General features: G+C 43.5%; 1 protein-coding gene across 4 annotated transcripts in view; it reads left to right on the top strand.

The window, feature by feature from the left end:
• The window catches only part of LOC115181853 (cyclin-dependent kinase 14), a 193838-nt gene that overhangs the window by 39927 nt on the left and 138794 nt on the right, over positions 1 to 15117 (top strand). For 3 of the 4 annotated variants that reach the window (XM_029743562.1, XM_029743564.1, XM_029743563.1), the window contains one exon: positions 11133 to 11378. In XM_029743562.1, coding sequence (XP_029599422.1) covers positions 11133 to 11378 — 246 coding nt within the window. Of the gene's footprint in view, positions 1 to 4304; positions 4327 to 11132; positions 11379 to 15117 lie in introns of those variants that run through there. The other variant, XM_029743568.1, reaches the window with a different exon arrangement.

Raw genomic sequence — 15117 nt, 5'->3', positions numbered from 1 at the left:
CATAGGACCTACTGAAGAGATAAGTCTTCAGTAAAGACTTAAAGGTTGAGACTGAGTCTGCGTCTCTCACATGGGTAGGCAGACCATTCCATAAAAATGGAGCTCTATAGGAGAAAGCCCTACCTCCAGCCGTTTGCTTAGAAATTCTAGGGACAATTAGGAGGCCTGCGTCTTGTGACCGTAGCGTACGTGTAGGTATGTACGGCAGGACCAAATCGGAAAGATAGGTAGGAGCAAGCCCATGTAATGCTTTGTAGGTTATGTAACAAACACAGCTCATCTGTCTATGAGCAGTCACTGTGATGTAACAAACACAGCTCATCTGGCTATGAGCAGTCACTGTGATGTAACAAACACAGCTCATCTGGCTATGAGCAGTCACTGTGATGTAACAAACACAGCTCATCTGGCTATGAGCAGTCACTGTGATGTAACGAACACAGCTCCTCTGCCTATGAGCAGTCACTGTGATGTAACGAACACAGCTCATCTGGCTATGAGCAGTCACTGTGATGCAATGAACACAGCTCCTCTGGCTATGAGCAGTCACTGTGATGCAATGAACACAGCTCCTCTGGCTATGAGCAGTCACTGTGATGTAACGGACACAGCTCCTCTGGCTATGAGCAGTCACTGTGATGTAACGAACACAGCTCCTCTGGCTATGAGCAGTCACTGTGATGTAATGAACACAGCTCCTCTGGCTATGAGCAGTCACTGTGATGTAACGAACACAGCTCCTCTGGCTATGAGCAGTCACTGTGATGTAACGAACACAGCTCATCTGGCTATGAGCAGTCACTGTGATGCAATGAACACAGCTCCTCTGGCTATGAGCAGTCACTGTGATGCAATGAACACAGCTCCTCTGGCTATGAGCAGTCACTGTGATGTAATGAACACAGCTGCTCTGGCTATGAGCAGTCACTGTGATGTAATGAACACAGCTCCTCTGGCTATGAGCAGTCACTGTGATGTAACAAACACAGCTCCTCTGTCTATGAGCAGTCACTGTGATGCAATGAACACAGCACCTCTGGCTATGAGCAGTCACTGCGATGTCTGCTGCAGTGCTGCAGTGTTGTGTTGTTTTTTGAGACATGGTTTGTGTTATTTTCCAGAGGGTGTGTTTATCTCATGGCACTGCGTCTCTAATGATGGCCACAGATCTGGGACAAGGAACGAACGAGTGGTCCGTCTGCTCGGCTGTCTGAATATTTTATACAACCATTGATGTTAGTTAATTAGGAGTTGGTTGGGAAGTGAAACTCATCTCACTAAATATCTGTAGGCTTAGATTATAATTAGAGAAACTTTCTCAATAAATATCTGAAGGCTCACATTGTAACATTATAATATGGTATAAGAGCTGTATTATATAATATAGGGCCAGAGCTAAACAGAGCGAAAAATTGCAATTTTTATTATGTTGAACTATTATTAAGTTACCACAAAGTGCCACTTACAGCAATTTCAGGAAGCGCCTCTTTAACATTTACAGTAATTTCAGGATGTGCCTCTTTACCACTTACAGTAATTTCTTAATAACAAGTAAATACAAAGCATGTCTGCGATCTCTACTGCTGTCTCTGAGACAGTGGCCTGTAGCAACGGCAGGTAGACTGTATCCTGATCTACCTCTGACAGCCCATCTGACCTCATTGGAAGTGGGAATGAATGTCACACCTTCCTACATCCTTCCTTCCTCATGCAGCCCATCACCCATTGATCACCGGGGCGCTTCCGCTCTCCTGATCTCCTGGCCTCCTTTAAGAACCGACCTCCCTCCGTCCTCACACTGCTCTCTAATAGGCCCTACAGATTTATACAAGCAGTGCCTTGAGGAGGTGGAGAAGGCTGAGAGGGGTGTCACATCACAAAGAAAGATGGGAGAAAGAGAGAGAGAGAAAGACTGCCCTCAAAGGATTGGCCTAGTTAGTGTCAGATGTGTGCATCACATACATCATTCATTTACCATTCAGGAACACTAAATAGTGACGGAGAGAGGGTAAGGTGTTTTTTCCACTCTTTCTCCAATCGCCTCACAGCGTCTCTGGCTACCATATTGGCCCTTTGTCTCTCCGTGTGAAAAGGAAATGCATCTTTACACTGTGACAGGAGGGCCGTGAATGAGGACTAAACCTCTGTTGTCTCTGGTCTGTCTGACTGGGTAAGCATTGCAGATAATAGGATAAGTAGTGGTGATGGGAGGGAGGTTGCCAGATGCATTACCTTGGACTCCCCTAGCACTACCGTGCATCCTCTAATACAGTCTTCCCCAGATCTCCACTGTACATCTTCTAATATTCTCCTCAACCCAGATTTCATTGTGTAACTGAACTACTACTGTACATTCTCTAATAATCTATCAAGCTCATATTGTATTGTAACTAAACCACTACCGTACATTCTCTAATAATCTATCTAGCTCATATTGTATTGTAACTGAACCACTACCGTACATTCTCTAATAATCTATCTAGCTCATATTGTATTGTAACTGAACCACTACCGTACATTCTCTAATAATCTATCTAGCTCATATTGTAGTGTAACTGAACCACTACCGTACATTCTCTAATAATCTATCTAGCTCATATTGTAGTGTAACTGAACCACTACCGTACATTCTCTAATAATCTATCTATCTCATATTGTAGTGTAACTAAACCACTACCGCACATTCTCTAATAATCTATCTAGCTCATATTGTAGTGTAACTGAACCACTACCGTACATTCTGTGGTGGTTAATTTCTTTACTATCAAATGAGGAGAGACAAACGTATCACACAAGTCAGAGTTATACTTAAACTTAATCTTTATTGGCGTATTAGTAAGGGAGCAGGTCAATACAACACACACATATAAAGTTAATCGATTGAGTGCTCTACGATAATGATGGTTGGTCGACGAATCACCCTCAGATGATTAGTTGAGAGCCCTGAGACAAAAGTACAAAGTCTTTTATAGCCAAGATACACCCCTTTCTGTCTACATGACAAACAACAGATGTATGGAATGGGTCAAAAGGCTAAGATTTGTATGAAAGAAACTTATAATTCACAGCAGACAGTATCTGCTGTAAAAACAGTTTTCTTTGTGTAGAGACCAGGGTCTGGCCCTGGGGTCATCTCTCCCTGGTACCATAGAACAGAAACATTAACTCATGCTCTGGAATGCGGTATCCCCAAAGACATCGTAAATCTTAAATCTTCCAGAGGCCCATCCTCGGTAGAACACACACAGATGAGCCTTCTACCAACCCCGTATTCTGTTGCATAAAACAACCATTTGATGCAATAAAAGTATTATAACATCATCTTGCAATTTTGCTCTCACATTTCTCTAATAATCTATCTAGCTCATATTGTAGTGTAACTGAACCACTACCGTACATTCTCTAATAATCTATCTAGCTCATATTGTAGTGTAACTGAACCACTACCGTACATTCTCTAATAATCTATCTAGCTCATATTGTATTGTAACTGAACCACTACCGTACATTCTCTAATAATCTATCTAGCTCATATTGTAGTGTAACTAAACCACTACCGTACAATCTCTAATAATCTATCTAGCTCATATTGTAGTGTAACTAAACCACTACCGTACAATCTCTAATAATCTATCTAGCTCATATTGTAGTGTAACTGAACCACTACCGTACATTCTCTAATAATCTATCTAGCTCATATTGTAGTGTAACTGAACCACTACCGTACATTCTCTAATAATCTATCTAGCTCATATTGTAGTGTAACTGAACCACTACCGTACATTCTCTAATAATCTATCTAGCTCATATTGTAGTGTAACTAAACCACTACCGTACAATCTCTAATAATCTATCTAGCTCATATTGTAGTGTAACTGAACCACTACCGTACATTCTCTAATAATCTATCTAGCTCATATTGTAGTGTAACTAAACTCTACCGTACATTCTCTAATAATCTATCTAGCTCATATTGTAGTATAACTAAACCACTACCGTACAATCTCTAATAATCTTGCAGCTCATAAATCATAGTGAGACTGTCCTGGGTTAGGGTGACAGAGACTAATTCAGAGTGTCATACTAGGTAAACTACAGCTACAGTATGCCCTGCCATCAGCTATTATATAATATAACAATATTTGTTTGCGCATGTCACAACCATAGATACTGATTGTATGTGTGTCTGCCAGCCAGTCTGTTCTCTCCACAGAGTCCAGAGAGGCTCATAGAGGCTTGCTTTGACATTTTTGGGAGGTCAGGAAGGGATGTGGGAGAGCTGTGGCTGGGGAATGGGAGGAACTGGTAGAGAGAGGATGTAATGCAGTAAGTATGCCTGTGTGTGTGCGTGCGTGTGAGCGTGCGTTTACAAAAGCATCTGATATAAGGTCTTGTACATTGCTGTTGATGTTATTTTTGCATTAATCACTGTTAAAACGTTTTGTTTGGGACATGGGTTATGTTGTGTTGTTGTCGAGATTTACTCTGCATGCATTAGTGCATTAGTGTTGCACTGTATACCAATACGTATGTACTTTTTCCGATACTAGAACATGAAAAATGCTTTGGTACTAGAATTGTAGTTTCGGTACTTCTGTCAAATGTGTCTCAAGGATTAAGCCTGTCTATCAGCTCAGCCGACCCCCCCCCCCCCCACTCATGCTGCACAGAAGTTAACACAAAATAATGTGACACAGCATGTACACATTTTTAAACTGTTAATTACTGTTCGCTAAACAATGTCTATACAGGCTAGAACACTTTACAATGCGAGAAGATACAGGTAGCTTCCAGCTTTAGGCTAACTTTCCTTTCTAGCTGACTGACAGCTAAAGGGGCTCCTGAGTGGTGCAGTCGTCTAATGCACTGCATCTCAGTGCAAGAGGCGTCACTACAGACCTGATTCTTGGTCGATGTAGGCCGTCGATGTAGGCCGTCGGTGTAGGCCGTCGGTGTAGGCCGTCGGTGTAAATAAGACTTTGTTATTAACTGACTTCTCTAGTTAAATTTTAAAAAGAAAGAAAGAAATAAAGCAAACATCAATTCACTACCCTAATACTTTTATTATCACTACCCTAGTACTTGTGATAATATGCTAACTATAACGCCAAATATGCTGATTTCAAAGCTGATTGACACCAAAAACGTTATTAATTCACTTATTCGGTCTCTCTCTCACCTCTCTTCTAAAGATCCATTGCCTCAGTGAACTGACTGTGCTCTGATGGTCCGCATGCCTCGTGAATGATGTCATTACTGGTTAAAGAGACAGCTGACATTTTTATAAAATAAGCTTATTCTATGCAAATGTTGTTGATCAATACAACACATAAGTCCCAAATGGAAGGGAAACAGATTGTTTGATATCTGTTGCCCCATGAAATCAGCCCCCCAAAAAGCTAAATAACTCAATTCATGCACACACTCCTATTGAATATGCATTCACCTGTATTGTGGATGGGCCTAGGCTACATTTTGATTTACCCAGTTTATCAATAGAGATTTACCATTCAAATAAATGATTACCATAATGGTGTTATGTAGTTAGGTTGATAAAAACAAAGTCAAATTGATTGTTTAATTTATTCTCGTGACGTAAAAAATTCAAATCATGATGTTGAACTCAAAAGATACCCAATGATTGAACAGAGCGGTAGCTGAGTTCATCTGTCTGGATGAAGTGCCATTCTGTGACTTTGGCTTTGACTTCTCTTATTAACTTGTCACGTACCATTTACTGTGGCTCCCCTACACAGGAACACCAATCCGCAAATAATGTACATAGAGAAGTAATCGCCGGTTCATCTTAACAGTGTTTTGCTGTGGTATCATTTTGGTATTGAGTATCTTGATGGTATTGAGTTTCTTGATGGTATTGAGTATTGTGATACTAAATGTAGTATGATCTAAAATAAGGACACACGACAACGAGGTTCTAGCTCCAGCATGTTTACTAACCTAACCCTCGCATGTCATACCTAGTTACGGATACCCCCAAGGGACATCCTTCTACATCTTCCCCTCTCCCATGAACAACAACTCAACATGCATAACCACTGAAGCATAACTGAAATGCAATTTGGAAACCAGTATTATTCTCTAACATGCTACTTCACATCCTGAAACAGTATGAAGGCATTAAATGACACAGTATGAACATTAACTTAGGTAGAGTCTCTTTTTGCTGGGTATGGTCCCCAACAGTATGTTTTCTCTTCATGTAACATAGTCTTTCAGACTCTCTGGTGGCTTCACATCCCTTTTTGGGCGTGCTTGTGGCTCTGTGAACATTCTCTCTCTCCTTCACCCTCTTTTTGTTCATTTTCTGTGGCCTCAGTCTGTGTGGCTGGTAGATCTGGAAGAGCTCTGAGCTGTGTTTTGTTCCTTCGTACCTCTTCTGAGCCGGTGTCCACCACATAGGAGCGTGGGGCATCCACTTTCCTCAGCACTATTGCTGGTGTCTTTGAGTTTGTAATCCACACACGTTGACCTTCGGTCAGCTCTGGCCTCTCCGTAGCACGGTGTCTCCGATTGAAGTCTCCAGTTTGCGTTTGTTTCAGCCGTTTGTCTCTCTCAGCGAAGGCCTTCCTGTTAAGCCATCGGGGTTTAAGCTGAGCCGGCGAGACAGGCAATGGGGAACACAGCCTCCTGCCCATCAGGAGCTCGGCAGGCACCCATGATGCAGTGGTTTAACTCTGTAAGCTAACAGAGCCCTGTATGGATCCTTGTTCTTTTTCAGCAGTCCCTTGACTGTTTTCACAGCTCTCTCTGCCTCACCATTACTTTGTGCATGGTAGGGGCTACTGGTCACATGTCTGAAGTCATATTCTACTGCAAAAGCAGAAAAGGGGCTTGCAGAGAACTGGGGAGCGTTATCTGTAACCAGGACCTCAGCGACCCCTTGCCTGGAAAAAAATGACTTTAATCCATTGATAACACCAGCTGATGTGGTTATGGGTGTCTTTGCTATTTCAATGTATCTTGAATAGTAATCTACCACTAGCAGATAAGTGTCATTTTTCCAATAGAACATATCTGTCCCAACCTTTTGCCATGGCCGTTTTGGCAGCTCTGTTGCCATCATTGGCTCCGGATGACAAGGTTGACATTTTGTACAGACCTCACACTGGGCCACCAGCAATCTGAGTATTCAGACCAAGCCACCACACCGACTGTTGAGCCCTCAGTCTGCATTTGGTTATCCCCATGTGTCCATCAGTCTAGCATTTCTGGATGTAGAGTCTCTGGGATAATTATCCATTGTCCTTTCATGAGAAGGTCTCCATTACAGTGGAAGTCACTTTGGTGCACCCAATAGGGCTTCAGCAGCTGAGGCAGTTCCTCCTGCCTGGGCCATCCCCTTTTGCACTGCTGCTGCACTATCTGTCGGCAGATGGGGTCTCGTTGTTGCTCCTCTGCAATCTGCTGCAGTTTGGTCTGAAATGCAGGTAGGCTGTCTCTTATTGCATTAATGGACACCTGTACCTCACCCTCTACACATTCCTCCTCCTCTGATAATGGATGTTTAATTGGGGCCCTGGAGAGTGCGTCTGCTGTGATCAGTGCCTTCCCTGGCACGTACACCATCTTGTAGGTGAACCTCAGTAATCTGAGGCGGAAGCGCAGAACTCTGGGAGGCAAGTTGTCCAGTGCTTTTGTCCCTAACAGAGCCAACAGTGGTTTGTGGTCAGTCTCTGCTGTAAACTGCAGGCCAATAAGGTATTGGCTGAGCCTTTCTCATGCCCATGTGATAGCCAACGCCTCCTTCTCCACTTGTGCATACCTTTGCTCTGTGTCGGATAAGCTTCGGGAGATGTATGCTATTGGATGCCACTCCATGTTGTCCTGCATCTGTGTGAGGACCGCCCCTAGCCCAAAGGATGATGTATCTGTTGATACCTTTGTCTTAGCGTGGGGATGGTACTGGGCCAGCACTCTCTGTGAGGCCAGGTCTTCTTTGATTTTGTCAAACGCCACCTGTTGCATGTGACCCCATGACCAGTCATTCTCTTTGGCTAGTAAGTCTCTCAGGGGTTTGGTTGTATCTGAAAACTGTGGGAGGAACTTACCCACATATAGTGGCCATGCCTAAGAAGGTCCTGACTTCAGCCACATTCTGGGGTATGGGCATATCTGTGATGGCACTGATCTTCTCCGGGTCTGGCTCTATTCCAGCTGCACTGATTTTGTGTCCCAAGAACAAGACCTCTGACTGTGCAGAAGTGCATTTTTCATTGAGTGTCAGGCCAGTCTCCTGGAGTCGGGTCAGAACTGCTGTGAGCCTTACATCATGTTCTGCTCTGTCCCTTCCGCACATGAGCACATTTTCCGCGTGGACTATGACGCCACTCAGCCCATCCAACAGCTGGGACATGCGTCTTTGGAAATGCTCAGGACCGGAAGCGATTCCAAATGGCAAAACATTAAAACAGTAACGGCCAAACGGTGTTATAAACGTTGTGAGTGCCCTACTCTCTGATGACAGCGGTATCTGCCAGAAACCTGAGCTGGCATCCAGCTTTGTGAAGACTTGTGAGCCATCCAACTGAGCCAGTGACTGCTCCACTGATGGTAAGATGTGTCTCTCTCTGCAGAGTGCCTCATTCAAGTTATTCATGTCCACACAGATCCTTATGTCCCCATTGGCTTTTGGGACCACTGCCATCCCTGCACACCAGTCAGTGGGGCGCTCTCTATTTTAGACACCACCCCAATTTCTTCCATCCTCCCCAACTCTTCCTTTACTCTGGCCAATAAAGGGACAGGCACACGGCGGGGGGTGGGTAAGGGCATAGGGGACAGCATCCTCTTTCAGGTGGATTTTGTGGTCACCTTCTATCCTTCCTAGACCAGAAAACACTTTTGGGAATTTATTTTTGAAAACCTCACCTGGGTCCTCCAGTTCGCTCACTCTCTCAATGAGTTGCAATGCTTCAATTGCTGGCAGCCCCAGCAACGGTCTGGCCAGAGAGTCAATGACGAAGACAGGCTGGATGGCACTTTTGTCTTTACTCTCCAGTTTAATCACCAACTGCCTTACCACTGGTAATATCTTATTACTGGGCCCGTACAGTTTTGTGTTTGTAGAGAGCAAAGGGCCATCTCTGCTATAGCTATACAGCCTAGTTGGGATAGCTGTCACTGCTGCCCCAGTGTCTAGTTTAAATGACACAACCTCCCCATTGAGTTTAATGTCTGAATGCCAGCCAGCATTGTTTTCCTTTACTTCTCCCAGAAAGATGCTGTCCTGCTGTACCCCCTCCGAGACCTCCTGCATTTGCTTTAATCGACAGACAGCTGAAAAGTGTCCTCTCCTGTGACATTTCCTGCATTCCGCATCCTTTGCTGGGTAATCTTTCCATCTGTGGAAAGGGGATTTCCCACATTTGCGACAAACACATGACTAGCTACTGGTGCTGTCTGTGATTGTTTTCTCCACGTCTATCTCTGTTCTGTGTTCCCCTCCGTTTTTTTAGCTCGGTATGAAAATGCATTTATTTCCTCACTCTCTTCGCTCTGTAAGGAGCTGCTGTCGCGCAGTATCGTCTGCTGTCTTTTTACTGTCTCACTCTGCCTAACCTGGTTTACAGCTTTGGACAAGGTAAGCTGGGAATCCAACTGTAACTTTTCAGAAAGTGATATATTTCTTATTCCCACTACAATCCGATCTCGGATCAGCTCTTCCCTGAGCGCGCCAAACTGACAATGTTCTGCTAGTTTGTGATAAAACTGTCGGTGGTTTCACCCTGCTCCTGTTTGCGCATATTAAACCTAGCTCTCTCAAATATAATGTTGTCTCCCTACAAAATTCATTTCAAAACAGTCTTTAACAGCACTGTAGTTAAGTTTCTCTTCCTCAGGCAACATTGAAGCATTTAATATATCGTCGGCTTCATCACCCATAGAGTAGATCAGTGTATTAACTTGAAATGCCTCATTTTTCACGTTTTAGCCTGATGCTACCCTGTACCTTTCAAAGCGCCTGATCCATTTCGGCCAGTTTTGAATGTCCATACAAACAAAATTCTCTGGTGGACTAATGCGAAATCCGTCAGCACTAGCCACTGGCCTGTCCGTGTTTGCGCCAGAGCCCGTTGAACTTGGAGTCGCAAACCCTGAAATCCCGCCAGTTTCTTCCTCTTGCAACATGTTGCTTAGCAGTAACTTAGTCCTTGCTCGTTAGCTGGCAAAATAATGATATGCGCTGTTTTATCTCCAACACTGTGCCCTCCCTGCTTTGAAACAGCCTGAATGTATGGTTTACCTGGTTCGTCCTTCACGTTTATGTGATTATTAAACCCACGTCTGACACCATGTAGTATGATCTAAAATAAGGTAGCACGACAACGAGGTTCTAGCTCCAGCATGTTTACTAACCTAACCCTCGCATGTCATACCTAGTTACGGATACCCCCAAGGGACATCCTTCTACACTAAAAATGTGGATTTGTTGTTGTTTGTTCCCTGTCAGAAGCCCAACTGTGTAACATGACTAATCCTAACCTGGGTGAGAGAGCTGCTTCGCTCTGAGAGCTGCAAGGTGACTCTTCTGCAGCCTGGTCATTGTATATATGTAGTGGTTAGAATAGCAGCTTGTTGGGGAGTCCAGTACTAAATATTTCATCTGAAAGATAGGCTGTGGCAGAACACGACACGCTGCCTGGTCCTTTTTTGCCCAGGGAACAAACACACTCTTTGGCGGCTGTGGAGTAGCTGGTAGGTTGCATTGCGTTTAGAGGAAATGCGTGTGTGTATGTGTGTGTTTGTGTGTGCATATGTGCACTTGTGTGAGTGTGTGTGTAGGCACAGCAGCAATGGGGTGTGAAAGAGGCAGCAGCAGAAACAGAGTAGGCTGGTTGCTTTGTTTTGTTTTGATCAGAGGGATATGGAGATAAAAATCTTCTAACAGAGAGAGGTAGCACTGGGACTCCACAGGGAGGGAGAGATGGAGACAAACAGAGAGATTACATGAAGGTAGATCTAGAGGAGGAGGGGAGTTGGTGGGGGGAAGGGGGGTAATTTTGGTCCAAACAGCAGTAAATGCAAATGGAATAATTTTCCTCACTTTCATTTTCGCTCACCCTCTTTCTCCTTTCTCTCCTCCCTCTCTCTCGGTCCCTCTCTCCTCTCAGATATGTGTCACAAAGATGTCCACACGCAGCGGCCAGGGAAAGGACTCGGTCATCACGCCCCTGGACACCATCCCTGAGGACAGGAAGGTAAGGGTTCAGCGGACACAGAGCGGTTTCGACGCCTTTGAGAAACCCGCCAGCCAGGTGAAGAGGGTGCACTCAGAGAACAATGCCTGTATCTCCTCCAAGGCCTCCTCTACTGGGAAAGAGTCGCCCAAACTGCGCCGACACTCCAGCCCCAGCTCTGTAAGTCTATACAGTAGCCTACACCCTGTATGCTACATACTGTATATAAAATACACAGCACAGTATACAGTATACACAGTCTGTTGTCTACTCACTGAACAGCAGGCGGGCCGCGGGCTGAATCTAGTTGATAATTACAAATATTTTGTGGACTGTAAATTGACCACAAGAAGCCAAAACTGATATAATGTTTGACTAAAACGTGGGAATACATGGCAACAGATGTATTAAATAAAAATCACTTGGAGCTGTTTTCCTGGTGTTTTTACAATTTTTTATGTCCAACATTTAAAAATGTTTTTTTAAATAATTGTTGTCAATTTCTTGCTCTGAAAACTTGAGGGTCAAATGAAACCACCCACGAGCCAAATTCGGCCCCAAGGCCGCCAGTTGGGGAACCCTGCTGTACAGTATATACAATACACAGTACAGTCATACAATGTATACTGTACAGTCGATAGTATACAGCACAGCCTATAGGCCTGCAGTACATTATACTGGTTGGCGCGACTATAGTAGGCATTGGTTGAAACTCAATGTTAAATTCAGATCTCCCTACCATCACATATAAGCCAATATGACACCCTCCCCGCTTCTCGTATTGCTCTCATGTGCACATTTCTGTCCAATAAAAACCAACGATGTGCCACTTTTCTGGAGCATTTTTGACAATGCGAACATCTTTTCAGCCGAATCTCAGAGTTCTAAAACCGGGTGCAACTCGGTTGCTATGCAACGGTAGCAGCTAACTAGGAGAATGCTTGTAGCTACAGCTAGCTAGCTTACACCCGTTTGATAAGAAGCAAAAGGAAGGTAGCTAGCTAGCTACCTAGGTATATTTTGCTATGAAAGGTTTTTCATATGGCTGAACACTTGCATGTAATCAACTTTGGGAAAACTGCCACACTGCTTATTTACAGTGAGGGAAAAAAGTATTTGATCCCCTGCTGATTTTGTACATTTGCCCACTGACAAAGAAATGATCAGTCTATCATTTTAATGGTAGGTTTATTTGAACAGTGAGAGACAGAATAACAACAAAAATCCAGAAAAACGCATGTCAAAAATGTTATAAATTGATTTGCATTTTAATGAGGGAAATAAGTATTTGACCCCCTCTCAATCAGAAAGATTTCTGGCTCCCAGGTGTCTTTTATACAGGTAACGAGCTGAGATTAGGAGCACACTCTTAAAGGGAGTGCTCCTAACCGCAGCTTGTTACCTGTATAAAAGACACCTGTCCACACGCCAGAACAAACGTGTCGCTGTTAGAAAATCCAGAGCAAATGATTTCCCTTAGCTTATTCATTCATTTAGTACGCGCCCTCTGTCAATGCTATTTTCTTCTTGTCATTATAATCCAAATTTGCGCTGACTGATCAACACAGTGTCAAGTTACTTTTCAATGTGTTCCTGAAAACCTGAAGTCGCCATTCACAAGGTAAAAGTAGCAGGGGTGCGGGTTGCACACAAAGCATCCAGGTAAAAGTAGCAGGGGTGCGGGTTGCACACAAAGCATCCAGGTAAAAGTAGCAGGGGTGCGGGTTGCACACAAAGCATCCAGGTAAAAGTAGCAGGGGTGCGGGTTGCACACAAAGCATCCAGGTAAAAGTAGCAGGGGTGCGGGTTGCACACAAAGCATCCAGGTAAAAGTAGCAGGGGTGCGGGTTGCACACAAAGCATCCAGGTAAAAGTAGCAGGGGTGCGGGTTGCACACAAAGCATCCAGGTAAAAGTAGCAGGGGTGCGGGTTGCACACAAAGCATCCAGGTAAAAGTAGCAGGGGTGCGGGTTGCACACAAAGCATCCAGGTAAAACAACAACCTCATAAGGATCATTGCTTGCTTCCACGACATGTGTGCAGTCAAAATAAAATGCCATGTTTGCTAACTTGGTTAGTTATGTGATAAAATGTGTTTTCAACACATTGACTGTTTCAGACGGGGAAACAAATGAACCAAGTAAGAGAAGTAAATGTTCAATCAGTACGTTCAATCAGTGGAGTGAATGAACAAAAACATTTTGGAACGAACGTGTGCTGTCATCATTTAAATATAGTGTCAAGTTGATATATCTATAACAGGGTCCGTAGTGTAACGCTTAGCATCACCACGCTGGGATTTGAAGGTCCTGGGTTCACCTACCGGAGGGGCTATTTTGACCATTCTCTTTCATGTATAGTTTTTAATACCCCCCCTCCCTTTCCCATTACACACACACACACACACACACACTGGTGTGCACACATACGCACAATGTGTGATTACTTTCATTTATTAGGTGTTTCTTAAAAGAGCCTTTGGGCTCGTTGGGCATCGTTGAGTGGCAAGGTACAGAGAGTGTGGCGAATACTAGTACTGGTGCGCGCGTCTTGCTTCTACGGAGGGGTGAACGGTGGAGAAACCAGCTCTCAAACTCTCGAAGAAGACGTCATTGCCCTCATCTGTCAGATGCAAGCCATCCCTACGTTACAAATACATGCGATAAGTTGCACAGGTTGTAAACAATTTTCCTTTTCAGGCGCCACTTTCTGTCATTTGAGAAGGTAAGAAATTCTTCAAGCTGGCCCACGTTGAGCTGACAAACGACTTACGCTTATTCGTATTCACACAGTACATCACGCACTATCAGCAGCAGTTATGTATGTTCTGTTCCAGATCTGTGAGTACGCTAGTTTCATATTTATATTCATATTTATACTGCCATTTATATATGTGGGAATGTGTGCTCTTTTACTGGAGTTGGACAGCCGAGTACAACATTACTAAAAACATTTGTAACTAATGGATTTAGAGCCTTATCCAATGTCAGATTTGTAAATATTTATTCTTAAAAGTATTTTGTACTTTTTTGTTACAGGTGTTTCTCAGCAGTTTGTCATTTGTCACAGTGTTTTTATCAGGAGTTACTAAAATTGCTATTGACGAGCCACAGGGTCATACAGGCTTTTTTTGTTCATCAAGACCTCAGCTGTTCATCGAGACCTTGAATAGTAGAATCAGGTGTGGTAGAACTGGGCTTGAACAAGGAAGCCTGCATAACCCTGTAGCTATTCAAGCGCAATTGTGGCCATCCCTGAATTGAAAGTGCAAAGTTTACTATGTCTGATGAATGTACGTTTGATTGTAAATTGTTTCTTTTGTAATAACTCACTGTTGTTTACAGGTAGTGTAGTACTAGGACTTTCTTCAGAAAACTTTAAAGAACATTTTCATTTAAATAGTTAATGGGTACATGTTGATTATTTTGTGTATTTTCCAGGAGCTTTCTCCATTGTTAAAAGAGATTAGGGAAAACATTTCCAGATTATCCCACATTGGCTTAAATGGGGTTCAGTTTTTTCGCTTCTCTCTAGAAATGCAACTGTTAATATTAAATAAATACTAATAACTCCATTTTTTTCTGTTGCCATTTGTCATTATTGTGTACTTTTACTTGTATTGCTGTGTTTTGCTCAAGCACACATTGTCTTAGTGTGGGGTGCAATACATTACCTTGTATGCGGTACAAATCACATCATTGTCGGGGCAACTCCTCTAAGAGTGTGAATTAGGCTGTTTGAGAAGGTTTGAACCCTAAGCAACCTGCATACACATTGTTGAAAGTACAATTGACCAACATAGCTACCGTAGTAGGTCAAAGCGGTGTGCTGGAAAACCTTGGAAAACCTTGGTAGAGCATGGGTGAAGTATGCATTGTGGTGCTCGTGAATTTCAGACCAATCCCTACTTCTCACTTAA

This window comes from Salmo trutta, chromosome 3 (assembly GCF_901001165.1).
Source record: "Salmo trutta chromosome 3, fSalTru1.1, whole genome shotgun sequence".
Classification (NCBI taxonomy): domain Eukaryota; kingdom Metazoa; phylum Chordata; class Actinopteri; order Salmoniformes; family Salmonidae; genus Salmo; species Salmo trutta.
The sequence above is the reverse complement of the archived record's forward strand: the minus strand, read 5'-3'. Positions and strand labels throughout refer to the sequence as shown.